At 42.5% G+C, this 26,114-nt stretch overlaps 2 protein-coding genes across 9 annotated transcripts in view; both read left to right on the top strand.

Moving 5' to 3' along the window:
• Positions 1 to 2,703, top strand: part of TRPM7 (transient receptor potential cation channel subfamily M member 7) — a 121,135-nt gene extending 118,432 nt beyond the window's left edge. For all 8 annotated transcript variants that reach the window (XM_031002335.3, XM_031002336.3, XM_063698545.1 and 5 more), the window contains one exon: positions 1,195 to 2,703. In XM_031002335.3, coding sequence (XP_030858195.1) covers positions 1,195 to 1,325 — 131 coding nt within the window. In that variant the 3' untranslated portion in view covers positions 1,326 to 2,703. The remainder of the gene's footprint in view (positions 1 to 1,194) is intronic.
• A 13,582-nt stretch (positions 2,704 to 16,285) lies between these two features.
• Positions 16,286 to 26,114, top strand: part of USP50 (ubiquitin specific peptidase 50) — a 46,792-nt gene continuing 36,963 nt past the window's right edge. Inside the window, exons 1-5 of the mRNA XM_019011088.4 lie at positions 16,286 to 16,514; positions 18,213 to 18,407; positions 19,197 to 19,392; positions 21,728 to 21,943; positions 24,132 to 24,274. Of these exons, the coding sequence (XP_018866633.1) occupies positions 16,462 to 16,514; positions 18,213 to 18,407; positions 19,197 to 19,392; positions 21,728 to 21,943; positions 24,132 to 24,274 (803 nt within the window). The 5' untranslated portion in view covers positions 16,286 to 16,461. The remainder of the gene's footprint in view (positions 16,515 to 18,212; positions 18,408 to 19,196; positions 19,393 to 21,727; positions 21,944 to 24,131; positions 24,275 to 26,114) is intronic.

Here is a 26,114-nt window from a genome sequence, read left to right as displayed (position 1 = left end):
AGCACACTAAGTCCATTCCTTCTGACAGTCTTTGCAGTTAACCCTCCCTCTGCCTAGAACACTCCTCCTAGAGCTTTGATAGTTCACTTCTCAATATTAAGGTATTTACTCAAATCTCTTCCTCTGGCTTTCCTGCCTAGACCTGTTTGAAACAATCACCCTATACCGTCTTCCATCTGTCCCTCATTATAATTCACTACACTCTTTTCTTCAAAGCACTTTTTTTTTTTTTGAGACAGGATCTCACTCTGTCGCCCAGGTTGAAGTACAGTGGCATGATCTTGGGTCATTGCAATCTCTGCCTCCTGGGGCTCAAACAGTCCTCCCACCTCAGCCTTCTGAGTAGCTGGGACTACAGGCACACACCACCACACCTGGCTAATTTTTGTGTTTTTTGTAGAGACAAGAGACTTCACCATGTTGGCCAGGCTGCTCTTGAACTCCTGACCTCAAATGATTCTCTCACCTTGGCCTTTCAAAATGCTGGGATTACAGGCATGAGCCACTGCACCGTGCCTTCAAGGCACTTTTTACTGCTTATAATTCTGTCATTTTTCTGTTTGCTTATTTTTTGTCACCCACTAGAATATAAGCTCACTGAGACCAGTGAGCTTGTCTGGTTTGTTCACTGCTGCATTCCCACGCCTACATGAGTTTCTGACTCATGGTCAATATGTAATTATTTGTTGAATGAATGAATGACTTCATTTTTATGTGTATAAATTTGGTGACTACTGAATTTATAACAACCTGATGGAAAACAAGTCTGACATGTTTGGAGAAAAATTGATTAGAAATGATCCTAATTCAGCCGGGCATGGTGGCTCACACCTGTAATCCCAGCACTTTGGGAGGCCGAGGCAGGTGGATCACCTGAGGACGGGAGTTCGAGACCAGCCTGACCAACATGGTGAAACCCTGTCTCTACTAAAAATACAAAAAATTAGCCGGGCATGGTGGTGCATGCCTGTAATCCCAGCTATTTGGGAGGCTGAGGTAGGAGAATCGCTTGAACCCGGGAGGTGGAGGTTGCAGTGAACCGAGATCGCGCCATTGCACTCCAGCTTGGGCAACAAGAGCGAAACTCCGTCTCGAAAAGAAAATAAAAGGTTCCTAATTCTCCATTTCTAAGAAATACTAACTTTTTTCTTTTCTCTCTCTCTCTCTTTTTTTTGTTGTGGGTGTTCAATGTAGATCTGAAGAGGAATGATTATACGCCTGATAAAATTATATTTCCTCAGGATGAGCCTTCAGATTTGAATCTTCAGCCTGGAAATTCCACCAAAGAATCAGAATCAACTAATTCTGTTCGTCTGATGTTATAATATTAATATTACTGAATCATTGGTTTTGCCTGCACCTCACAGAAATGTTACTGTGTCACTTTTCCCTCGGGAGGAAATTGTTTGGTAATATAGAAAGGTGTATGCAAGTTGAATTTGCTGACTCCAGCACAGTTAAAAGGTCAATATTCTTTTGACCTGATTAATCAGTCAGAAAGTCCCTATAGGATAGAGCTGGCAGCTGAGAAATTTTAAAGGTAATTGATAATTAGTATTTATAACTTTTTAAAGGGCTCTTTGTATAGCAGAGGATCTCATTTGACTTTGTTTTGATGAGGGTGATGCCCTCTCTTATGTGGTACAATACCATTAACCAAAGGTAGGTGTCCATGCAGATTTTATTGGCAGCTGTTTTATTGCCATTCAACTAGGGAAATGAAGAAATCACGCAGCCTTTTGGTTAAATGGCAGTCAAAATTTTCCTCAGTGTATTTAGTGTGTTCAGTGATGATATCACTGGTTCCCAACTAGATGCTTGTTGGCCACGGGAAGGGAAATGACTTGTTCTAATTCTAGGTTCACAGAGGTATAAGAAGCCTGAACTGAAGACCATTTTCAAGAGGGATGGTATTTATGAATCAGGGTTAGGCTCCATATTTAAAGATAGAGCCAGTTTTTTTTTTAAATAGAACCCAAATTGTGTAAAAATGTTAATTGGGTTTTTTAAACATTGTTTTATCAAGTCACTGTTAAGTAGAAGAAAGCCATGGTAAACTGATACATAACCTAAATTATAAAAGCAGGAACCTAACTCACTCGTCAAGGGAAGTTACCTTTTGAGGAAAGTTAAAGTACTTTTTTCCCTATCTGTATCTATAGCAACAACCCAGAACTTACATACTTCTCCAAAGATTTTATTGATTGTTATATCAAATCAGAATGTAAACATGAACTCTTGCATATATTTAAAATTGTGTTGGAACATTTGAACATGAATGCTGTTTGTGGTACTTAAGAAATTAATTCAGTTGGATTATTATGTGATACTGGCAGATTGCAGTGCAACCTTATGCCAATAAAATGTAATTTAACAGCCCCAGATATTGTTGAATATTCAACAATAACAAGAAAAGCTTTTCATCTAAGTTTTATGCTTTAATTTTTTTTCTTTTTTTTTCTTTTTCTTTTGTTTCCTTGGTACTAATTTTAATTTTTATTTGGAAGGGAGCAGTATAAAGCTTATTTGTATTTAGTAGTGTATCTCATAGATACAGACAAGGCAAGAGATGATAAGCTGTTTAAATAGTGTTTAATATTGATTGGGGGTGGGGAGAAAGAAAAAGTGTATTACTTAAAGATATATACGTTTTGTATATCATTAAATCTTTAAAAGAGATGAAATAAATTTATTGTTTACAGATGTTTAGTGAGTTTAATCATTCTGAAAAATTATCTGACATTTTCAGGGTGTCAATTTGAGTATCAGTTTTTTTAAATGAACCATTTGTATACCTGTGCTTTTGATCTCCTATCCTGTACAATGTTTAAATTAATACTGATTTCTTACTGTCTTCTTAGAAATCTGTTTTTTGTTAGGCCAAAAAAGGGCAATATGGGCTGTCTATTGATTTTTAATTTTATGTTGATTATTTTCACAGGATTATAATAGTAGCTACACTTTTTTTTTTTTTTTTGAGACGGAGTCTCACTCTGTTGCTTGGGCTGGAGTGCAGTGGTGCGATCTCAGCTCACCACAACTGCCGCCTTCCGGGTTTAAGTGATTCTCCTGCCTCAGCCTCCCGAGTAGCTGGGATTATAGGCACACGCCACCATGCCCAGCTAATTTTTATATTTTTGGTAGAGACAGGGTTTCACTATGTTGGCCAATGTGGTCACAAACTCCTGACCTTGTGAGCCACCGCACCTGGCTGCTAACACTTATTTAGTGCCTACTGTGTACCAGACATTACTCTAAGTATTTCACATATATTAACCTACTTAATCCTTATAACAATGTTATAAAGAAATAGGTGTTATTATCCTGTTTTGCAGATTTGAAAGTCAAGGTGCTAGAGAGGTAAAGTAACGTCCGTAAGATTCTTAAGTTTATTTAATAATAAGTAGCAATGGTAGGATTTGAACCCAGGCTGGCTGCCTTTCATCTATACTGTTTTTGTTTTGTTTTGTTTGTCTTGGTGGGGCGTGGTGGCTCATGCCTGTAATCCCAGCACTTCGGGAGGCCAAGGCAAGTGGATCACTTGGGCTCAGGAGTTTGAGACCAGCCTGGGCAACATGGCAAAATCCTATCTCTGCTAAAAAAAAAAAAATACAAAAATTAGGCCAGGTGCAGTGGCTCATGCCTGTAATCCCAGCACTTTGGGAGGCCAAGGTGGGCAGATCACAAGGTCAGGAGTTCGAGACCAGCCTGACCAACATAGTGAAACCCCGTCTCTACTAAAAATACAAAAAAATCAGCTGGGCATGGCGGTGAGTGCCTGTAATCCCAGCTACTCAGGAGTCTGAGGCAGGAGAATTGCTTGAACCCGGGAGGTGGAGGTTGCAGTGAGCTGAGATCGTGCCATTGCGCTGCAGCCTGGGCAACAGTGCGAGACTCCGTCAAAAAAAAAAAAAAAAAAAATAGCTGGATGTGATAGTATGCACCTGTAGTTCCAGCTACTTGGGAGACTGAGGTGGGAGGATCACTTGAGCCTGGGAGATTGAGGCAGCAGTGAGCTGAGATCATGCCACTGCTTTCCAACCTGGGCAACAGAGTGAGATCCTGTCTCAGAAAGAAAAAAAAAAAAAGACAACCTCTTGCTCTTTTGCCCAGGCTGGAGTGTAGTAGCGTGATCATAGCTCACTGCAGCCGTAAACTCCTGGGCTCAAGCAATCCTCCTGCCACTGCCTCTTGATTAGGTGGAACCACAGGCATGCACCACCACACGTACCTAATTTTATTTATTTATTTATTTATTTTTCATTTTTATTTATTTTTGTTTTTTTGAGTTGAAGTCTCACTCTGTTGCCCAGGCCGGAGTACAGTGGCACAATCTTGGCTCACTGCAACCTCTGCCTCCCAAGATCAAGCAATTCTAGTGCTTCAGCCTCCAAAGTAGCTGCGATTACAGGTACCCACCATAATGCCTGGCTAATTTTTGTATTTTTCGTAGAGACAAGGTTTCACCTTGTTGGCCAGGCTGATCTCAAACTCCTGACCTCAAGTGATCCACCTACCCCGGCTACCCAAAGTACTGGGATTATAGGTGTGAGCCACCATGCCTGGGTAACACCCAACTAATTTTAAATATATATTTTGTAGAGATGAGGTCTTGCTGTGTTGCCCACGCTGGTCTCAAATTCCTGGGCTCAAGTGATCCTCTCGCCTGAGCTTCCCAAAGTGCTAGAATTGCAAGCATGAATTGCTGCACCCAGCCTCATCTGTGCTGTGAATTATGTGCTATATTGACTCTCAAGCATGATGACCATTGGTGGTTTCTGTACCATTTCCTGTTACTTTACTGAAACACACCTACTCCATTAACTTCTTGGGTTAAGTCTAGAAAGTAACAGTTTACTTGTAAACCACATTTCTTATCCCCAATAAGTATTTTTTTAAGATTATTACAGTTTATTATTACTACCCTATGATGTGAAAGTGTCATTTGCTTAAGCTTTTTAATTTTTTATTCTCAACCTCATCTTACTGAAGAGAATAAAACTCTTACCATATTCTTAAAATGTGGAATTCTCGGCCAGGTGCAGTGGCTCACGCCTGTAATTCCATCACTTTGGGACGCCAAGGTGGGCGGATCATCTGAGGTCAGGAGTTCAAGACCAGCCTGGCCAACATGGTGAAACCCCGTCTCTACTAAAAATACAAAAATTATCCGGGTGTGGTGGCACGTGCCTGTAGGCCCAGCTACTCAGGAGGCTGAGGCAGGAGAATTGCTTGAACCCAAGAGGTGGAGGTTGCAGTGAGCCTAGATTGCTGCCACTGCACTCCAGCCTGGGTGACAGCAAAACTCTGTCTCAAAAAAAAGATGTGGAATTCTTTTCTGCAAATGTTCTCTAATAGTATACCTTCTTCAGTCTGTCGATATATGTATGCTATTATTTTACAAGTAATACATGTTGATTGTATTGGAAATTATAGAAAAGATTATATTGGATTGTTTAGAAAATATTTTTAAATGTGAAGAAAAATATAAAAATTACTCCCTTGTTCCACTTTCCCCACTCTCAAGTCAGACTATGTTGTTTTCATAGTTAGTAGCTAGCAGTCTACCCCACTAGATTATATGCTTCACAAAGGGAAGGGACCCTCAAGACTTCACTGGATGAGTAGCACCCAATACCTTGCTTGCTGCCTGGTTTGTGATGGGCATACTGTAAGAAAAAAAAAAATCTGAATGACAAAATGTTTTTCTATAATACCAGACTTCCTCTTGAAGAGATGGGTCATAATGTTGTAGTCTTACATGCTTACGTAGACAATCAAAGCAAGAATACTCAATAAATGGCTATTTACCACTTGAAAGAAAGATCAAGTAATTATTTACAGAAAATAATGTGTCTACACAACAGGGATTTTTGAATTTCTCCTTATTTACCATATCTGATCTTATTGCTTCCTAGCTGGGTTTCAACAAGGCATCTGTATTTAAAGGTCCCAAATGATCTGTGAGCTTTTTCTCAGGAAAATTCCAGGCTAAGGCTCTGGTCCTCTCTAGAATTGATTTTCTAACTTCTTTGGAAACTCCTTAAAGCAGATTTCCATTCCTGGGGCCCATGATTCCACATTGGTGGGCATGAAGATGGGAGAGGATGTGGTTATTCTTCAGAAAAGCCACACACTTCAGGCTAACAGTAAATAGCACCAGTGAACAGAGCACTTTCTTCATGTGCTGTCCAAACCAACATTAGGCTCTCTCCTTGTATTTCCCTTGTAATTTCTGTGTAATCCTGCATTACAGAATTTTTCTTTCATTTTAATTATGTCAGTATATGTTTCTTAAAGATTAAGAACTATAACATCATTACACCTGAAAGTTTAACCAAAAATATTGTCAAATATATAATCATTGCTCTAAAAAAAAAATTGTTTTAAGTAATTTAATTAGGACACAGAAGGTCCATACATTGCAGTTCCTTGCTAGTTTTGTTTTGTTTTTATTGGAGGCAGAGTCTTGCTCTGTTGCCCAGGCTGAAGTACAGTGGAGTGATAACCTTCGCTTCCCAGGTTCAAATGATTCTCCTGCCTCAGCCTCCCAAGTAGCTGGGTCTACAGGCACATGCTGCCACACCAGGCTAATTTTTGTATTTTTAGTAGGGACGGTGTTTCACCATGTTGGCCAGGCTGGTCTCGAACTCCTGACCTCAAGTGATCCGCCTGCTTCCGCCTTCACCTCCCAAAGTGCTGGGATTATAGGCGTGAGCCATTGAACCCAGCCAACAATTGCTTGTTTTTAAAGTCTCTTAGTATGTAGGTTTTCTGTCTCATCTTTGCCCCCAGCTTATGTTTTGAAGAACCAACTTACTTGTCCTGAAAAGTTTATTACATTTGAGATTTTGCTGATTGTTTCCTGCATATGTCATAAACTAGTTGTTAGTTAGGTCTAAAGGCTTGATCAGATTCAGTATTGAATTTTTGGTAAGAATGCTTCATTGGTGGGGGTATATAATTCTGTTAGGAAACACATGCCTGGTTGTCTTTTTGATAGTCATTGCCTAGGTCTATTATTAATTAGGTCAGTGGTGCTCATGGTGGGTCACAGACCCCTGAGAGTCTCCCCAGGATAATTTCAAGGTGTACATAACATAAGGTCAAAACTTATAATACTAAGATATTATTCGCCTTTTTCACTGTATTGAGAGTTTTATTGATGGAGTAAAAGCAGTGATGGTTAAAACTGCCAGAACCTTACCACGAATCAAGTGAAAATTGGAATTTTGGAAAACTTGACTTTAACACCAGTAGCACTACAGCTTCCTAATACTTTCCTAATGAAATCAGTAGTGTTGATATTAAAACTGTTGTTTTTTGTTTTTTGGTTTTTTTTGAGACGGAGTTTTGCTCTTGTTGCCCAGGCTGGAGTGCAGTGGCGTGATCTCCACTCACTGCAAACCCCGCCTCCCAGGTTCAAGTGATTCTCCTGCCTCAGCCTCCCAAGTAGCTAGGAGTACAGGCATGAGCCACCACGCCCGGCTAATTTTTGTGCTTTTAGTAGAGACGGGGTTTCACCATGTTGGCCAGGCTGGTCATGAACTCCTGACCTCAGGTGATCCACCCGCCTCGGCCTCCCAAAGCGCTGGGATTACAGGCATGAGCCACCGCACCAGGCCAAAAATGATTTTATTTAGATAGTGTATAATGAGATGTGTCAGTGTTTCGAAGATCTGCATAACTAAACCAGTATTTTCGGAATGACCAATGCATAGTATTACAAAATAATGCATGAGTGAAAGATCTAACATAGTAGAAAAGGTTTGTTTATGAGGTTTCAGAGTCTACATTACAGTTAACCTTTAGGAAACTACTTCTCATCCAATTTTCGTGTCCTCATCCTCAAGAATATCCGCAGTTAACTAAAAGGCTATTAAAATACTCCTTCCCGTAAAGAACTACAATAATCAAGACAGTGTATGATACCATGATAGACATATCAATCAATAAAATTGAAATAAGAGGCCAGGCGCAGTGGCTCGTGCCTGTAATCCCAGCACTTTGGGAGGCAGAGGTGGGTGGATCTGAGACCAGCCTGGACAACATGGCGAAACCCCATCTCTAATAAAAACACAAAAATTAGCTGGGCGTGATGGCTCATGCCTGTAGTCCCAGCTACTTGGGAGGCTGAGGCAGGAGAATTGCAGACTCCGTCTCAAAAAACAAACAAAAAAAAGACAACTTAATTTTAAAATGGCCTGAGGATCTGAATAGATATTTCTCCATATATACATTGGATATATATATATATATCCATCCAATGGAATATTGTTTAACAGTTAAAAAAGAATGAAGTACTGATATTAAGGGTCTTTAAATTCTGTAGCTACTACATTATAATACACTGCAATGCAAAATGGATCTAAATAGACTTGGACTGTCATTCTTACCCTGCCACTTATTCCATGAGTGACTGGCTTACTGAGCAACCATTTCTGACAATACTTCATGGTGGTCTTGTGAAAGCAGAATGAGTTAAATATTGGGCACGTGGAGGTCTCAAGTATTGGGTCCCTCCTTGCTACCTTTTTAATTCAGGAATTCCAACGAAGACAGGAGGACATGATGGGAAATAGAAAACATTGAGTGATTTTTTTTTCTATGAAGGAATTTATCTTGTAGCTTCTTCCATTAGTACTCAAAGTATGACCACACGCTTAAGATCTTTGTAGATGTGTGTATTGTGCATCAGAGTGCGTAAGTCTAACCCATCTCAACATTTGAAGGCACTTTTAGGTTACTCTTTAGGAGTGAGACAAGGGGAAAAGGCTGAAGGTTGGGGCAGGATGGTACAAGGTATTAATAAAAAGTGGCCACAAGCACCAAATGTAAAACTAAAGTAATCATACAAGTGTTCAACTACATACAAATGCATATGTAAGAAGACTAATGAGGCCAGGCGTGTTGGCTCATGCCTGTAACCCCAGCATTTAGGGGGACTAAGGCTGGAGGATCGCTTGAGACCAGGAGTTCCAGATCAGCCTGGGCAACATATTGAGACCTCATCTCAACAAAAAAGTTAAAAAAAAAAAGTCAAAGTGATGGAAAACGTGGGAAGAGTTGGAAGTACAGAGAATACTCCCAAGTTGTCAATAAGTTGTCAGTAGTTTGTAAGCTATATGAGAGTGAATACTTGTATTTTATTCAGTATTATACACCTAGCATGATGACTGGCACAAAGTAAATACACGTTTTCTGGATTAATAAATGAGATACCATAGCTTTTTGTGTTTTGGGGGTTTTTGTTTTGTTTTGAGACAGGGTCTCACTCTCGCCCAGGCTGGAGTGCAGTGGTGTGATCTTGGCTTACTGCAATCTCCGCTTCCCAGGCTCAAGCTTGAGCCTCCCAAATAGCTGGGACCACAGGCACCCACCACCACACCCAGCTGATATTTTTCTATTTTTCTGTAGTGATGGGGTTTCATTTCGTTGCCCAGGCTGGTCTCAAACTCCTGGGCTCAAGCAATATACCCACCTTGGCCTCCCAAAGTGTTGAGATTGCAGGTGTGAGCCACCATGACCGGCCACAATAACTGTTGAATAAAGGTTCTAGAATAAAAACGCTAGAAGGAAGGAAATAACCCACTAAATGCCACGTTTTGTGATTCTGCAAGTAAAGAAAAAGTTTACAGGGAACAGATTGACATCAGAATTCTCACATGGTAGGCCAGGCGTGGTGGCTCACACCTGTAATTCCAGTACTTTGGGAGGCTGAGGTGGGAGGTTCGCTTAAGCCCAGGAGTTCGAGACCAGCCTGGGCAACATAGTGACACCTTGTCTCTACCAAAAAAAAAAATTAGCGAGGCGTGGTGGCACACACCTGTAGTCCCAGCTGCTCTGGAGGCTGAGGTAGGAGGATTGCTTGAGCCTGGGAGGCAGAGTTTGTAGTAAGCCGTGTTTGTGCTGCTGCACTCCACCCTGGGTGACAGAGACCCTGTCTCAAAAAAAAAAAAAAAAAAAAAAATTCTTATCTCCTGTATCTAAGAGGCAGCAAAACAATATTGTTAGGGGAAAGAGGGAGAAAGTTGAATCCAGTCATGTGATGGCGCTCGCAGAAAGTCTACTTCCCATGCTTTTTCTTGGAAAATGTTAAGGATATCTTCAAAGAAAAAGAATCTAAGAAGACACAACGTAAAAAAATGCACAGAAGTAAACAATGGTGTATGAAATACACAAATTTAAATGCTTACAAATTTTGTTTGTTTTATTTATTTTATTTTTATTTATTTTATTTATTTATTTTTGTTTGTTATTTTAGAGATGAGGTCTCACTGTGTTACCCAGGCTGGTCTTGAACTGACTTCAAGCAATCCTCAGTGCCTCAGCCTCACAAAGTGCTGGGATTACCAGTGCGAGCCACTGCATCTGGTCACAAATGTTTTTTGAAAAATGTAAACTATAATAAGATTTTTTAAAATATTGAAAGTGATTCAGAGGAAGATAGTAAAAGCACGTTAAAGGTTTCATTTCTATTTGGGAAAAATTATGGATATTTTTGACATTGAAAGGTAATTCTAAATACGGGTAACCCTTGCTATCTTCACTTTCACTATGTGAGCTCAGGAACTACATAGATTAACGTACATTTTCACACAGACTCGTGGCATCCAGAGTTTAGAAACCAAATAGGTTGGGATAATACAGTATTCTTTGCTATTCAAACCTTAGACCCAAATAGATTAAGGTAACAGGTTACTTTTATTTTTTTTTAATATTTAAAGGAAATAAATCGAATATAGAAACAATACACTTCTTGGCCATTAGAAGGAAATAAAAAAGTTTGAGGGGAAGGAGAGGATTTTTACAAAGTAATCCACTAGGGCCAGGAGTGGTGGCTCACGCCTATAATCCCAGCTACTTGGGAGGCTGAGGCAGTAGGATAATTTGAGCCTGGGAGTTCAGGATGTGCCTAACAACATGGCAAGATGCTGTCTCAAAAGCACACACACACTAACAGGAAGACCAGGCCCCAGGTCCCTTTCATCATTCATTCATAATTTAGTCTAAAATCCATTAGGTTTCAGACCAATCATAGGTGTTCATGTTGGGAGGCAACAGTGACCTGGTGGGGGGTGTCAGCAAAGCAGGGTGAGGATAGTGCTTGTGTGTTGTGTAAAGAGGGGAGTGGGGTTGATGTCAGCAGCGACAGGAGATTAGTTATATACAGAGGGGTTGATCAAATAAGGAAATACATTGAGGACAATGGGAAGTGCCTCTCTGTTGGAGATGGGGTTGTAAATATGTAAAAGGGAGGAAACTAGAATAAATCCTGAAATGTAGGTTTGGAATTGGAATTACTGGCATGAATTCATGGTTCCCAAAATATCAAGATGTATTCAGTATGGTAGTAATACTGAAAAAAAAAATGTAGAGAGATATACCTATGGATGTGGATGTATGTATGCATAGAGGACCTGGAAGCAGAAACGCTGTAATAACATGAGTATACCCAGCTCCCAGATCTTGGTTTCTAAATACCATTCTTCATTAAAAGGAACCAGGGCTCGGAGAAACACCTGACTTCAGGATTGGGGCAGGAATGGTACTCTAGAAGATCTTGCTGTGCCAAACAAAGGAAGTGCTCAAAGAACAATGAGGACATGTCAAATGGATACAGAAGACATCTTGAAGGGCTTCCTGCAGGCTAATCTTGAGACCATTTGAACATCTAAAATAAATCATGGCCAGGCGAGGTGGCTCACACCTATAATCCCAGCACTTTAAGAGGGCAAATTGGTTGAGCTTGAGACCAAGAGCTCAAGACCAGCCTGGGCAACATAGTGAAACCCCCGTCTCTACAACAAAATTTAAAAATAGCTGGGCGTAGTGGCATGTGATGTAGTCCCAACTACTCAGGAGGCTGAGGCAGAAGGATTGCTTGAGCCCAAGAAATTGAGGCTGCAGTGAGCCGAGATCATGCCATTGCACTCCAGTGAGCAACAAAGCGAGACCCTGTCTCAAAAAACACACACACAAAAAAAACATGAAAATATCAGATGCGCACCCATAAAGGATGAGTTCAGGGACATGGATGAAGCTGGAAACCATCATTCTCAGCAAACACAAGAACAGAAAACCAAACACCTCATGTTCTCACTCATAAGCAGGAGTTGAACAATGAGAACACATGGACACAGGGAGGAGAACATCACACACCGGGGCCTGTCAGGGAGTGGGGAGCTAGAGGAAGGATAGCATGGGTGCAGCAAACCACCATGGCACACGTATACCTATGTAACCTGCACGTTCTGCACATGTATCCCAGAACTTGAAGTATAATTTAAAAATAAATAAATAAAATATCAGATGTAATCCATTGAACAAAACGGGAATTTGTGAGTCCATGCTGATTAAAATAAAAGAATAAATGGAGACAGCCAGGTGCGGTGGCTCACGCCTGTAATCCCAACACTTTGGGAGGCCAAGGTGGATTGCTTCGAGCTCAGGAGTTCAAGACCAGCGTGGGCAACGTGGCAAAACCCTGTCTCTACAAAAATTACAAAAATTATCCAGGCATTGGTGGCGTGCACCTGTAGTCCCAGCTACACAGGACGCTGAAGCTGGAGAATCGCTTAAGCCTGGGAAGTGGAGGTTGCAGGAAGCCGAGATTGTGCCACTGCACTCCAACCTGGGGGACAGTGAGACCCTGTCACAAAAAAAAAAAAAAAAAAAATGGAGAAACTTCTCTTTATAGTCGAGTACCAATAGATGAATGTAGTCAGAATAATGATATTAGAAAATCACCACTTGGAAATCACCATAGCAAAAATCCAGCGAAGAAACATCAATTACTAAAACTAGTGTATGAAAGTTTGATGAGGAACAGACCATTTACACAGTCTCAAAGTCCTCCCTGCAAAATGCTTCCTGATGATTACGAAAGGAAAAACTACATTGGAGAAACCTGGGAGACCCTACCTCATTCAAGTTATCACAGTTAATCACAGTTCACATAACCAGTGCTGGGACAAATCAAAATTGTATAACATTTAATACAATGCAATAAGAATATAGCTTCACTTCTGTGATATTCTTCATAAAAATGCATAATGTGAATCTAATCATGAGGAAACATCAGACAACATAGTTCCCATAATGTTCTTTTGTGGCAATTTTTTTTTTCTGATCTGGGATTCAGTCCAGATAGATGTAGCTCCTGAATAGAAATTAAGGGATATTCTTCACAATAATTGGTCAGTAATCTTCAAAAGTCAAGTTCATGAAAATCAAGGAAATACGTAGAACCGTTTCAGGTTGAAGGAGCCTAAAAGGGACATGAAAACTAAATGCAATGTGAGATCCCAGCTAAACTATATCTGGTTTTCCTTTTTGAGTTTTGTTTTGTTTTGTTTTGAGACAGAGTCTTGTTCTATTGCCCAGGCTAGAGGGCAGTGGCATGATCTTGAGTCACTGCAATTTCCGCCTCCCAGGTTCAAGGGATTCTCATGCCTCAGATTCCAGAGTAGCTAGGATTACAGGCCCGCGCCACCATGCCCAGCTATTCTTTTTGTATTTTTAGTAGAGACAGGGTTTCGCCATGTTGGCCAGGCTGGTCTCTAACTCCCGGCCTCAAGTGATCTGCCCGCCTCAGCCTCCCAAAATGCTGGGATTGCGAGTGTAAGCCACCACTCCTGGCTTTTGGGGTTCTTTTTGAGACAGGGTCTCACTCTGTCACCCAGGCTGGAGTGCAATGGCACAATCACAGCTCACTGCAAGCGTGACGTCCTGGGCTCAAGTGATCCTTCCACCTTGGCTTCCTGAGTAGCTGGAACTACAGTCATACACCACCATGGCCGGCTAATTATTATTATTATTTTTTGGTAGACGGAGGGTGGGGAGTGGGGTGGGGGGAATGGGGGTGGAGGTGGGGGATATTCTCACTGTGTTGCCCAAACTGGTCTTGAATTCCTGGACTCAAGTGATCCTCCTACCTCGGCCTCCCCAAGTGCTGGGATTACAGGCATGAGCCACCACACCCAGCCCCATGTCTGGTTTTAAACTAAGCTTAGTAGTTTGTCATAGAGCACAGAACATTAACACATAGATAATCTAACTCATGAACATAGATACGAAACCCTTGAGCAAAAAGATTAACAACTAGAACCCAACAATTCATGAAAATAATAACTACATCACAAACAAAATATACCTGAGGAATAGAAGATTAGTTTAATATGTGACCATCGATGATGAACAACAATAACAGAATAAGAAAGAAAATCTCATGATTACCTCAATAAATACAGAGAAATCTGGTCACCCTCACTATCCATTCATGATTACAACTCTTCAATACTATGACTGCAAACATCATACTTAATGGTGAATTACCCAAAGCTTTCTCTCTGAGTTAAGCAATTAGCTATCTCCACTTCTATTCACTATTTTACTGTGTTCACAATTTTTCACTATTTTCACTATTTTACTGGCAGTCCTCACTAGTAAAGAAGAAGTAAGACTCAGAAAAAAATTAAACTGATTTTGTTGCAGACAACTTGAATGTGTTTATAAAAAATCCAAAGAACCTATGTAAAAATTAGACTTAAGTAAGTCAAGTTAGGCCATACTCAGGGGCTCACATCTGTAATGCTAGCACTTTGGGAGGGTGAGGTGGGAGGATTGCTTGAGCCCATGAGTTCGAGACCAGCCTGGGCAACATAGCGAGACCCTGTCTCTATTTAAATAAAAATTAAAAAATTAAAGAGTAAGTCAGGTTAGAAAGGTTCCTGGATAGACAACCAACACATGACAAATAATTGTATTTTTACCTACCAGCATCAAACACAAAATGAAACTTTTAAAAGGCCCTATTGATTAGGAGAAAATGAAGGACTTGGGAGAGCCTCACTGACAAATAGAGCAAGTTTACAGGATTTAAGTCCTGCAGAACCACCACTGAGGTGACTTGGAGAGATACCTCTGTAAATACATCGCAAATATCAAATACCTGCAAGAGAGGACAGCTCTACTTGCCAGGATTCCTTATCCAGGTGTCAAAGAATGAATATTCTAAATATCTTTGTGTAGCCTGAGCATATATGTGGGGGTTTTTTTTAACCATTTAGACATAAGTTGGTGTGCATACTATGGATTCTTCAACACCTTGCTTTTTTTGACTTACCAGTCATATATCTGGAGAGAAATCCATTTTAGCAAAAAATATGTGTAATATATTCTTTCTTTTTAATTTTTTTTTTCTTTTTTTGAGACCGAGTCTTCGCTTTGTTGCCCAGGCTGGAGTGCAGTGGCGCGATCTCGGCTCACGGCAAGCTCCGCCTCCCGGGTTCACGTCATTCTTCTGCCTCAGTTTCCCGAGTAGCTGGGACTACAGGCGCCCGCCACCACGCCCAGCTAATTGTATTTTTAGTAGAGATGGGGTATCACCGTGTAGCCAGGATGGTCTCTGTCTCCTGACCTCGTAATCCTCCCGCCTCAGCCTCCCAAAGTGCTGGGATTACAGGCATGAGCCGATGCGCCCGGCCTCTTTTTAATTTTTTAAACTTGCAGAAGAGTTGCAAGAATAGTGCTCTTTAGTGGGCCTTCACTCGGATTCACCAACTGCTGGCGTGTGGGTGCACTGGCTTTATAGTATGTGCTTTATCAGTCCCCTTCCTTCCTGTCCTCCTGTCCCCGTGTGCTTCCTGAACCATTTGAAAATAGGTTGCATGTATCATGCCCCTGTGCCCCGAAAAACTTCAGTGTGTATTTTCTAAGAACAAGGGCATCCCCTTGCATAAACACAGTACAATCTTATCAAATTCAGAAGATTCAACATTAATAGAAAAAACTATCTGCATATTATCCATATTCAAATTTCATCAATCGTTCCCATAATGTTCTTTTATGGCAATTTTTTTTTTTTTCTGATCCGGTATTCAGTCCGGATAGATCTAGCTCCTGAATAGAAGTGGAAGTCCTCGCTCCCCGGGGTGAGGAAATTCCCTCAGGGCTCCTAGGTGTGGTGTAGTCGCTGGGAAGGGGGAATGGGTGCCCAGAGCAGGCAGGGTGGCCGTAGTGTCCACTAACTCAGTGGCGGTAAATCTTTTGTGCACATGTAAGTGTGTGTGTGTGTGTGTGTGTGTGTGTGTGTGTGTGTGTGTGTAATATATATATACACAAGAGAAACTGAGTGATGGAAGAAGGAAGAGAGGTTATATGTGTAGTTCATTCTCTGGAGCCTAATCTTTCTAAAACATTTCAGACAACCCAGTAGCAGTGTCTCATGGCAACATGCTAGAATCTTGAAGGTGAATGGAAAGGATTATGATGTATGGAAAATCCAAGTTGGAGTGGTGCCTGATACAGGTGAAAATCAGTTTGCAGCTACTGGAAGAAAGAGGAGCATATCAATTGTTTAAAACAAAAAGCCAGCGTTAACAGGCTCAGAGAAATGAAGTTGAAAGGAATAGATGTAGCTCCTGAATAGAAGCGAAAGTCCAACGTGATTCCATTAAAATGACTTCTCAGCTGTCTCTCCCTGCAGGTGACTTCGGTATCTACTACGTCCTGTGAGCGTTGATCTACTACAGCTTTCTAGATTAGCCCAGTGGTGGGAAAGTCAAGCTCAGAGGAGTCAGGGGACACACACCGCATTCAGGAGGGTTCTCCCAGGTGTGACCCATGGGAGGTCCCCCGAAAGGAAGGAAGATTGTACCTAATATCTTGGCAATAAATACATGTCCTTCCTAAAGGGTGACAGTCTAGGACCTCCTGTGGTATCAGTGAGTAAAAGTGAAAATGACCATTCTTATAACAGTGAACACTTTTCAAACTGGCGTAACTGTACTTAAAAGTATGTATGAGGTAAGGTCACTGTCTCATGGAGCCCCAACTTTAGATACAATATATGGAAAGAAAAATCCGAGAGGACATAGATACCAGGCTGCCTGGCACAATACAAAAAATTATAAGAGAAAGCTCTGTGCAGGGAGAGGAGGTCCCCTTCGGAACCCTCAGTGTTCTCTCTGTGCAGGCAGGTCTGGGCAATTCATATGAACACTCTAATCCTGTAGCTTACTGGGAAGGACATCCTAGATCAGTCACTTAAAAAAATTTTTCAGTTGTCATTTAGACGAACCTGTGTCAAGTAGCTTGCATGATACCTGCATAATCCTCACAACCATCCTATCAGGCAGATGATATTATTCCTATTTTATAGATGAGAAACGGACATAGAATCCCAGATCCTATAATTAATAAATGGCATAGTTGGGATTTAAACTAAGATCTATATTTTTACAAAGTCTGTGCTCTTTCTCCTCTCCGTGTATATGTGTGTGTGTGTGTGTTTATATGTATATAGCTATATACATATATATATACACATATGTGTGCTCTTAAGATATATATATTCATGCTCTTAATGTGTATATATTATGCCTTCAATATATATGCCATACATACATATATATACAAATATATACATATATATCACATATATATAGACAATCTTAATAAATATAGACAATCTTAATATATGTAAATCCAAATATCTTAATGGATAGATATGTTGGGAGAGAGGGAGGGAGGTAAACAGATAGGTGGATATTCCTTTTTTTACATACCACCACACACCCCATGAGTAAATGACTAAATCATTCAAACCTGACATCTCATCTGTAAAATGGGATGTAAAAATAATTGTTCCTACCTTACACAATTGTTGAAAGATTTAATGGGAAAATGCATGTTAAGTACTTAAATAGTGCCAGGCTCACTACCTGATAGCTATTGTTTTATTAACTATTAATAATAATAATAATAATTTAATTACTTGCCCAGCAAGTTGTCAGTTGTCTTGCTTTAGTTTTAGAAAGAAATTTTTATCTGTCTTATTTGGCTTCAGGTACTTGTTCATAGTTCTGGTCTAAGTTATGTAATTTTGTTTTTAATTTAATTTAATTTATTTATGTAATAGAGACAAGATCTCACTATGTTACCCCGGCTGGTCTCAAACTCCTGGCCTCAAGCAATCCTCCCACCTCGGCCTCCCAAAGGGCTGGGATTACAGGTGTGAGCCACTATGCTCTGCCATAATACAATTTTAGACTCCAAGTTCCAATACTTCCTGTCCTTGGTAGGGAATGTGTTTGGAGGAAGTCTTATTAAGAACTCTTCTTTATTTCATAATATTAAGAGAGGCTTATTGTCATTTCTACATATTTTGTTCTCTCAAAACCCTTTCTTCCCATGTGGCACCAACACAGTGCAGAGTGCACAGATTACTGTGATACCCTTCCAGTTAAGGAGGCTGATGGGAACCAGCCCCATTTTCAGGGTGTCACTGGCTTGCGGAACTTGGACAACACATGCTGCGTGAATGCCATCTTACAGTGTCTCTGCAGCATCTTGCCGCTGGTGGAATACTTTCTCACCGGGAAGTATATCACCGCTCTGCAAAAGTAAGACCATTTGCATTCCCTGCAGCCCAGCCCCCACCCCCACTTCCCCACAGATGAGGTTAGAGAAGGAACTCTGGAATCCCTAGTAAGAGATAAACAAACAAGTCAGTAGAGGTTGTAGCTTCCCAGATAACACGCTAGAGTAAGTAAAAGTGGGAAGGGCAACCAAGAAATGAATGCAGCTCCTTTTTTTTTTTTTTTTTTTTTTATTGTCGTTGTTGAGACAGGGTCTCGTTCTGTTGCCCAGGCTGGAGTGCAGTGGTGCGATCTTGGCTCCCTGCAACCTCTGTTCCTCGGGTTCAAGTGACTCTCCTGCCTCAGCCTCCTGAGTAGCTGGGATTACAGGCACGCGCCACCATGCCTGGCTAATTTTTTTTGTATTTTTGTATTTTTTTTGTATTTTTAGTAGAGACGGGGTTTCACCATGTTGGCCAGGCTGGTCTTGAGCTCCTGGCCTCAAGTGATCCACCCCTCCCAACCTACCACCTCGGCCCCCCAAAGTGCTGGAATTACAGGTGTGAGCCACTGAGCCTGGCCTCCTTTTTTTTCTTTTAGACAGTCTTGTTCTGTCACCCAAGCTGGGGTGAAGTAGTGGTATGATCACAGCTCACTGCAGCCTCGACCTTCTGGGGGCTCAAGCTATCCTCCTGCATTGGCCTCCCAAAGTGCTGGGGTTACAGGCATGAGACACCACGTTCTTCCATTTTGAGACTAATTTCCTAGGCTTGGGTGATTAGGTGCCCTCTTTTCATTAAATCAGCCAGAAACATATCCCTTTCTTCTTCCAAGCGATTGCAGTGAAGTTGCCACTGCTTTTGCCTACCTGATGACAGACATGTGGCTGGGAGACTCAGACTGTGTCTCACCAGAAATATTCTGGTCAGCTCTTGGCAACCTCTACCCAGCATTTACGAAAAAGACACAACAAGATGCTCAGGAATTCTTGATTTGTGTCCTAAATGAACTTCATGAAGCTCTAAAAAAGGTAAGTAGAGTTAATGACCTTGAAATAGGATAGTCCTGAACCTTTATCAGCAGCTTCCATTTTTCATTCTTTTACTTGTTCAATTAATATTGTCTACTTTGTGCCAAGCACTGTGCTAGGTGTCCCATGGAGAACATCCAAGTTAGTATTTGAATGTGTAGCTGTATTTACCAAACTTACTTGTCATCAGAATCATCTGGGAAGATTTTACAACACAGATTTTAAGGCACATACTCCAAGGGTAATGAATTAGAATGTCTTTTGGGAAAGCTTACTTGGCATTTCCAGTGGTCAGCCAGGCGTGGGAAACACTAATCTACTTTTCTTTGTAAATAGAGGCTGAATGGACTAGTTTTTAAAAGTGCAAAATATATTCCTCATGAGAAATAACATATAGAACTTTATAGCTTAAATTTTCTTGGGACCTACAAATCCATGAAAATATTAAGCTTGATATTAGATTAAGCAACAGATCTACGCACTACAAAGTTTCATCCTCATACCAAACATGCCTAACCTGAGTTCATCACCGAATTAGGACATACATTTCATTAAACATGAAATCATCAGTTACTCTAGAGGTTTTGCCTTTATTTACAAAACTCACTGCCCTTAGCCTTGGTCTGAGACCCACGTTCTCTGAAAATGTATCCTTGACTTTATGCAACGTCCTTCTGCTAACATTACCTCACTGCACCTCTAATACCCAGGGAATGGTTAGCATAAAGGTTGCAAACTATAGCTATTAATTGTTCTCATTGGCAGATCTCAGTTCCATTTTTCATTTAGAGTAATAAAAAAGTACTCATGGCCAGGCGCTGTGGTTCACGTCTGTAATCCTAGCACTTTAGGAGGCCGAGGTGGGTGGATCACTTGAGGTCAGGAGTTCGAGACCATCCTGGCTAACACGGTGAAACCCCGTCTCTACTAAAAATACAAAAATCAGCCAGGCGTGGTGGCAGGCGCCTGCAGTCCCAGCTACTCAGGAGGCTGAGGCACAAGAATCGCTTAAACTCAGGAGGCGGAGGTTGCAGTGTGCCGAGATCATGCCACTGCACTCCAGCCCGGACGACGGAGCAAGACTCCGTCTCCAAAAATAAAAATAAAAATAAAATAAAATTAAAAATAAAACAACGAAAAGGAAAAAAAAATATTCATGGCAGCACTTTTTTAAGAAAAGAGGTGAGTGGGCAGTAAAAATCACTTGTGTCCTCTTCTACAGCCAATCTGAAAACAAATAGCATTCTGTTTCCCAAGATCAAAGTAGGAATTAGGGGAATTAAGTTACTGTCAGGGTGGAAGACTTTGGCAGCAGAGTGTGATGAAAGGAGCAAGCAAAAGTGGAATGCTGAGCACAGCCCCAAATTAGAGCCAGCTGTGGAGCTAACGCATCTTCAAAATGTATATTCCACTGAGGCTCTTAAATCACTGAAAATTCAGGGTGTGCCCCAGAAATGCTGTTGCTGAGTATGAGCTGGATCCAAACCAGGCCACAAGGCTGGTTCTACCAGGCTGCCTTAGAAATTTAAGATTTGCTCTCTTATCTTTTTTTTTTTTAATTAACCTTGTAGAGACAGGATTTTGTTATGTTTCCCAATCTGATCTCAAACTCCTCCCGCCTCAGCCTCCCAAAGCACGACGATTACAGATGTTAGCCACCATGCCTGGCCAAGATTTGCTCTTTTAAAAAAGTGTTTTCTAGAAGTTAAAGGAGTAAAGGCTGCAGAATGTAACCTGAAGGGACTGGAGACAGGAAAGATTGGATTTCTTAATATTTTACCTTTAGATCTGCTTGAGTGAACTAATGCTAATTTAGCTTACTTACCCCCTTCCAGAAAAAACTAGCTCCCAAGGCTGGTAGCTTATGGGGCCATGGGTATATGTTTTACCAGAGTTAGAGTGTCATCATTCCTCTGTTCCATCTAAAGGGAAAATATCTGAATTATCAGAAATCACACATGATATATATACTTTCAAGGATATCTTACTCTATTGTCTGAATCCAAAACTAAGTGGTTTCTGGTAGCAATGTCTCATTCTGATAGAAAAAAAAGAAATCAGTCATTTTATTGAAAACTTTTCCTTTTTTTTGGGAAACATGGTCTCACTCTGTCACCCAGGCTGGAGTGCAGTAGTGCTAACACTGCAGTCTCAAACTCCTAGGCTCAACTGATCCTCCAACCTCAACCTCCCGAGTAGCTGGCACCACAGATGTGTGCCACCATGCCTAGCTAATTTTTTGTTTTTTTTTGTAGAGATGGGATCTCACCATGTTGCCACAGTCTTTTTTAAATAACCAATAATTAATTTGGGTGAAATTTGCTCCTTGATTCAGTACCACTACTCCCGGAGAAGATCATATGAGAAAGGATCTACTCAGAGATGCTGCAGGAAGTGGACTACCACTGAGACATCCGTCATCACCCAGCTGTTTGAAGAGCAGCTCAATTACAGCATCGTATGTTTGAAGTGTGAGAAATGCACCTACAAGAACGAAGTCTTCACTGTCTTCTCACTCCCCATTCCATCCAAATATGAATGCTCCCTTCAGGTAGGAATGCAGTATTCCTGGACACTTTGTCTTGCTATACTCTCAGCCCTGGATTTTCTTGGGGCTGTTTCCTACATTTGTTTAGTATGAGAGACAGCTTTATAACTTTAATTTTAAAAAAATAGGCTGGGCGCAGTGGCTCATGCCTGTAATCCCAGCACTTTTGGAAGCCAAGGCAGGCGGATCACCTGAGCTCAGGAGTTCAAGACCAGCCTGGCCAACATGGTGAAACCCTGTCTCTACTAAAAATACAAAAATTAGTTGGACATGGTGGCGGGCACCTGTAATCCCAGCTATTTGGGAGACTGAGCCATGAGAATCACTTGAACCCGGGAGGCGGAGGTTGTAGTGAGCCAAGATCGCACTACTGCACCCCAGCCTGGGCGACAGAGTGAGTCTCTGTCTCAAATAAGTAAATAAATAAATAAAAGAAAGAGGAAGTCCGTGATGACAGTATTTTTTTTTTAGGGACATACTGGCCAAAAGTTCCTAGGAATTCAATCATATTTTTAAATGTACTCAATGAAATAGCCTGATTGTAAAATTGGAAATATAGTGGGGTTTATTCAGTCTATTGAGGTAGATTTGTGCATAAAAGAAATTTATAATTTCTTGCAAAAAGTTTATGACCCTCCCTTACCCCAGAGGTCTGTAAGGCCCAGATTGGGAACTAGATATAAAACATTCTAGACTCTCAGTCTTGAGCTCTTATATTTTGGACTAAAGTTGTGAAATGTTTTGGAAAGAGAGAATGGAATCTAGTGCCTTGGTTTACCTCTCAAATTTTCTTCACCACAATGCCAAAAGTTAATCTGTAACTGGGGATGTGGGCATGGGGTGGGTGGCAGTAGAAGACAGCCAGCAATAAGGAGCAAACAAGGGGCGGACAGCAATAAGTTTTCTTGCAGAATTATACAAATTTACATTTTTTCTTCCTAAATTACGAAAGCACATTTTATTGCTAAAAGTTTTACCTACCAGAATTGGAGAATAGAATCCTATTACTTATTCAGCACTGGGCTTTGTTTCTCAGCTCAAACTGCTAAAGGTTGTTGGAAAGAAATTCCAAACACTCTAAGTAAGGTGCCAGTGGGTCCTCTGCAAACAAAATCTGCGCTCATCTTCTTCTTCCAGTTAACGGTTTGCAGAACCATGGAGCTGGCCACACTGAGGATCTCTCCTATGGATATGGGGTCTAATTTATCCCTGTTCTGCTATCTTTATTATGGGCCACCCCCAAACCCTGAGAGTCATTTTTGTCACCAGATCATTTTAGCAATGAGATGAATAGCATAAAGCAGCTGCCTGATTTCACTGGTGAAAACTGCAAAGTCGCTGGGCATGGAGGCTCAAGCCTGTAATCCCAGCACTTTGGGAGGCCAAGGCGGGCGGATCACGAGGTCAAGAGATCGAGACTATCCCGGCCAACATGGTGGAACCCCATCTCTATGAAAACTACAGAAATTAGCTGGGTGTGGTGGCAAGCGCCTGTAGTCTCGGCTACTTGGAGGCTGAGGCAGGAGAATCGCTTGAACCCAGGAGGTGGAGGTTGCAGTGAGCCAAGATCGTGCCACTGCACTCAGCCTGGCGACAGAGGGAGACTCCGTCTCAAAAAAAAAAAAATTGCAAAATCAGTATTATTCTGAAAAAAACAGAAAAGTTAAAATGCTGATTTATAGGCTGGGTGTGGTGGCTTAACGCCTGTAATCTCAGCACTTTGGGAGGCCAAGGTAGGCAGATCGCCCCATTTCTAGTAAAAATATAAAGATTAGCTGGGCTTGGTGGTGCGCACTTGTAGTCCCAGCTCCTCAGGAGGCTGAGGCAGGAGAATCACTTGAACTGGGAGGTGTAGGTTGCAGTGAGCCGAGATCATGCCACTGCACTCCAGCCTGTGTGACAGAGCGAGACTCCATCTCAAAAAAAAAAAAAAACCCAAAAAAACTGATTTCTAGATTATAAGTGAGGTAGGCACTCAAATCCATCTCAGTAACAAGAAAGAAACACCTTCTAGGTGGATTTTACAGGTATCTGGCTGCAGCTAGTGAGACTGTTATCTTCTGGATTTGTTGACTTTGAGAAAAGCACTGAGAACTACATTTCCACGGCATTTGCAAAGTTCCAATAGAAACAGAGAGTGCAGGTTGCAGTTGATCCAGTTTGGTCACCAAATCCTTTTTTTCCTTAACAGGACTGTCTCCAATGTTTTTTTCAACAAGACGCACTGACCTGGAACAACGAAATTCACTGCTCCTTTTGTGAAACCAAGCAAGAAACTGCTGTGAGGGCCAGTATTTCCAAAGCACCAAAAATAATTATTTTTCACCTAAAAAGGTATGGATTTTTACATTTTTGTGGGCACATATTTTCAAACAGCCTTATAGAGATATAATTCACATGCCAATAATTCGCCCATTTAGAGTATACAATTCAATGATATTTGGTATATTACATTATTGTTTTTAAATTGTGATAAAATATATACAGCATAACACAAAACTTTGCCATTTTAGCAATTCTAATCATACAATTCATTGGCATTAATTATTCACAATGTTGTGCAATAGTCATCACTATTTCTAAAACTTCTTCCTCACCCAAACAGAAACTCTGTAACCTTTAGTAACTCCACATTCCTGCTCCCCCTAGTCCCTGGTAAGATACTTCAATGAAGGTCTGTTAAAGTCTTTGGCGTATTTTAAAAATTGGGTTGTTGGTTTTCTTTTCTTATCTTTTTCTTTCTTTCTTTTTTTTTGAGACAGAGTCTCACTCTGTTGCCAGGCTGGAGTGCAGTGATGTGATCTCAGCTCACTGCAACCTCCACCTCCCAGGTTCAAGCAATTCTCCTGCCTCAGCCTCCCAAGTAGCTGGGACTACAGGTGCACGCCACCGCACCCAGCTAACTTTTTTTGTATTTTTGGTAAACATGGGGTTTCACCATGTTGGCCACGATGGTCTGATCTCTTGACCTCGTGATCCACCCACCTCGGTCTCCCAAAGTTTTGGGATTATAGGTGTGAGCCACCACGCCTGGCCAGGTTGTTGGTTTTCTAATTGCTGAGTTTTAAGACCCGACCCTTCCCTTCCCTCACCTCCCCTCCCCTCCCCCTCCCCTCCCCCTCCCCTCCCCCTCCCCTCCCCCTCCCCTCCCCCTCCCCTCCCCTCCCCTCCCCCTCCCCCCTCCCCTCCCCCTCCCCCTCCCCCCTCCCCCCTCCCCTCCCCCTCCCCTCCCCCCCTCCCCCTCCCCCTCCCCTCCCCTCCCCCTCCCCCTCCCCTCCCCCTCCCCTCCCCCCTCCCCTCCCCCTCCCCCTCCCCTCCCCCTCCCCTCCCCCTCCCCTCCCCCTCCCCTCCCCCTCCCCCCTCCCCTCCCCTCCCCTCTTTTCTTCAGTCTCTCGCTTTGTCACCCCTCCCCTCCCCTCCCCCTCCCCTCCCCTCCCCCTCCCCTCCCCCTCCCCTCCCCCTCCCCCTCCCCTCCCCCTCCCCTCCCCCTCCCCCTCCCCTCCCCCTCCCCCTCCCCTCCCTTCCCTTCCCTCACCTCCCCTCCCCTCCCCCCTCCCCCCTCCCCCTCCCCTCCCCCTCCCCTCCCCCCTCCCCTCCCCCTCCCCCTCCCCTCCCCCTCCCCTCCCCCTCCCCCCTCCCCTCCCCTCCCCTCTTTTCTTCAGTCTCTCGCTTTGTCACCCCTCCCCTCCCCTCCCCCTCCCCTCCCCCTCCCCCTCCCCTCCCCCTCCCCTCCCCCTCCCCTCCCCCTCCCCTCCCCCTCCCCTCCCCCTCCCCCCTCCCCTCCCCTCCCCCTCCCCCCTCCCCTCCCCTCCCCTCTTTTCTTCAGTCTCTCGCTTTGTCACCCCTCCCCTCCCCTCCCCCTCCCCTCCCCTCCCCCTCCCCTCCCCTCCCCTCCCCTCCCCCTCCCCTCCCCTCCCCCTCCCCTCCCCTCCCCTCCCCTTCCCCTCCCCTCCCCCCTCCCCTCCCCTCTTTTCTTCAGTCTCTCGCTTTGTCACCCCTCCCCTCCCCTCCCTCCCCTCCCCTCCCCTCCCCTCTTTTCTTCAGTCTCTCGCTTTGTCACCCAGGCTGGAGTGCAGTGGTGAAATCTCGGTTCTTGCAGCCTCCACTTCCCTGGTTCAAGCCATTCTCCTGCCTCAGCCTCCAGAGTAGCTGGGACTACAGGCACCCGCCACCA

Source organism: Gorilla gorilla, chromosome 16, assembly GCF_029281585.2.
Source record: "Gorilla gorilla gorilla isolate KB3781 chromosome 16, NHGRI_mGorGor1-v2.1_pri, whole genome shotgun sequence".
Taxonomy (NCBI): domain Eukaryota; kingdom Metazoa; phylum Chordata; class Mammalia; order Primates; family Hominidae; genus Gorilla; species Gorilla gorilla.
The sequence above is the reverse complement of the archived record's forward strand: the minus strand, read 5'-3'. Positions and strand labels throughout refer to the sequence as shown.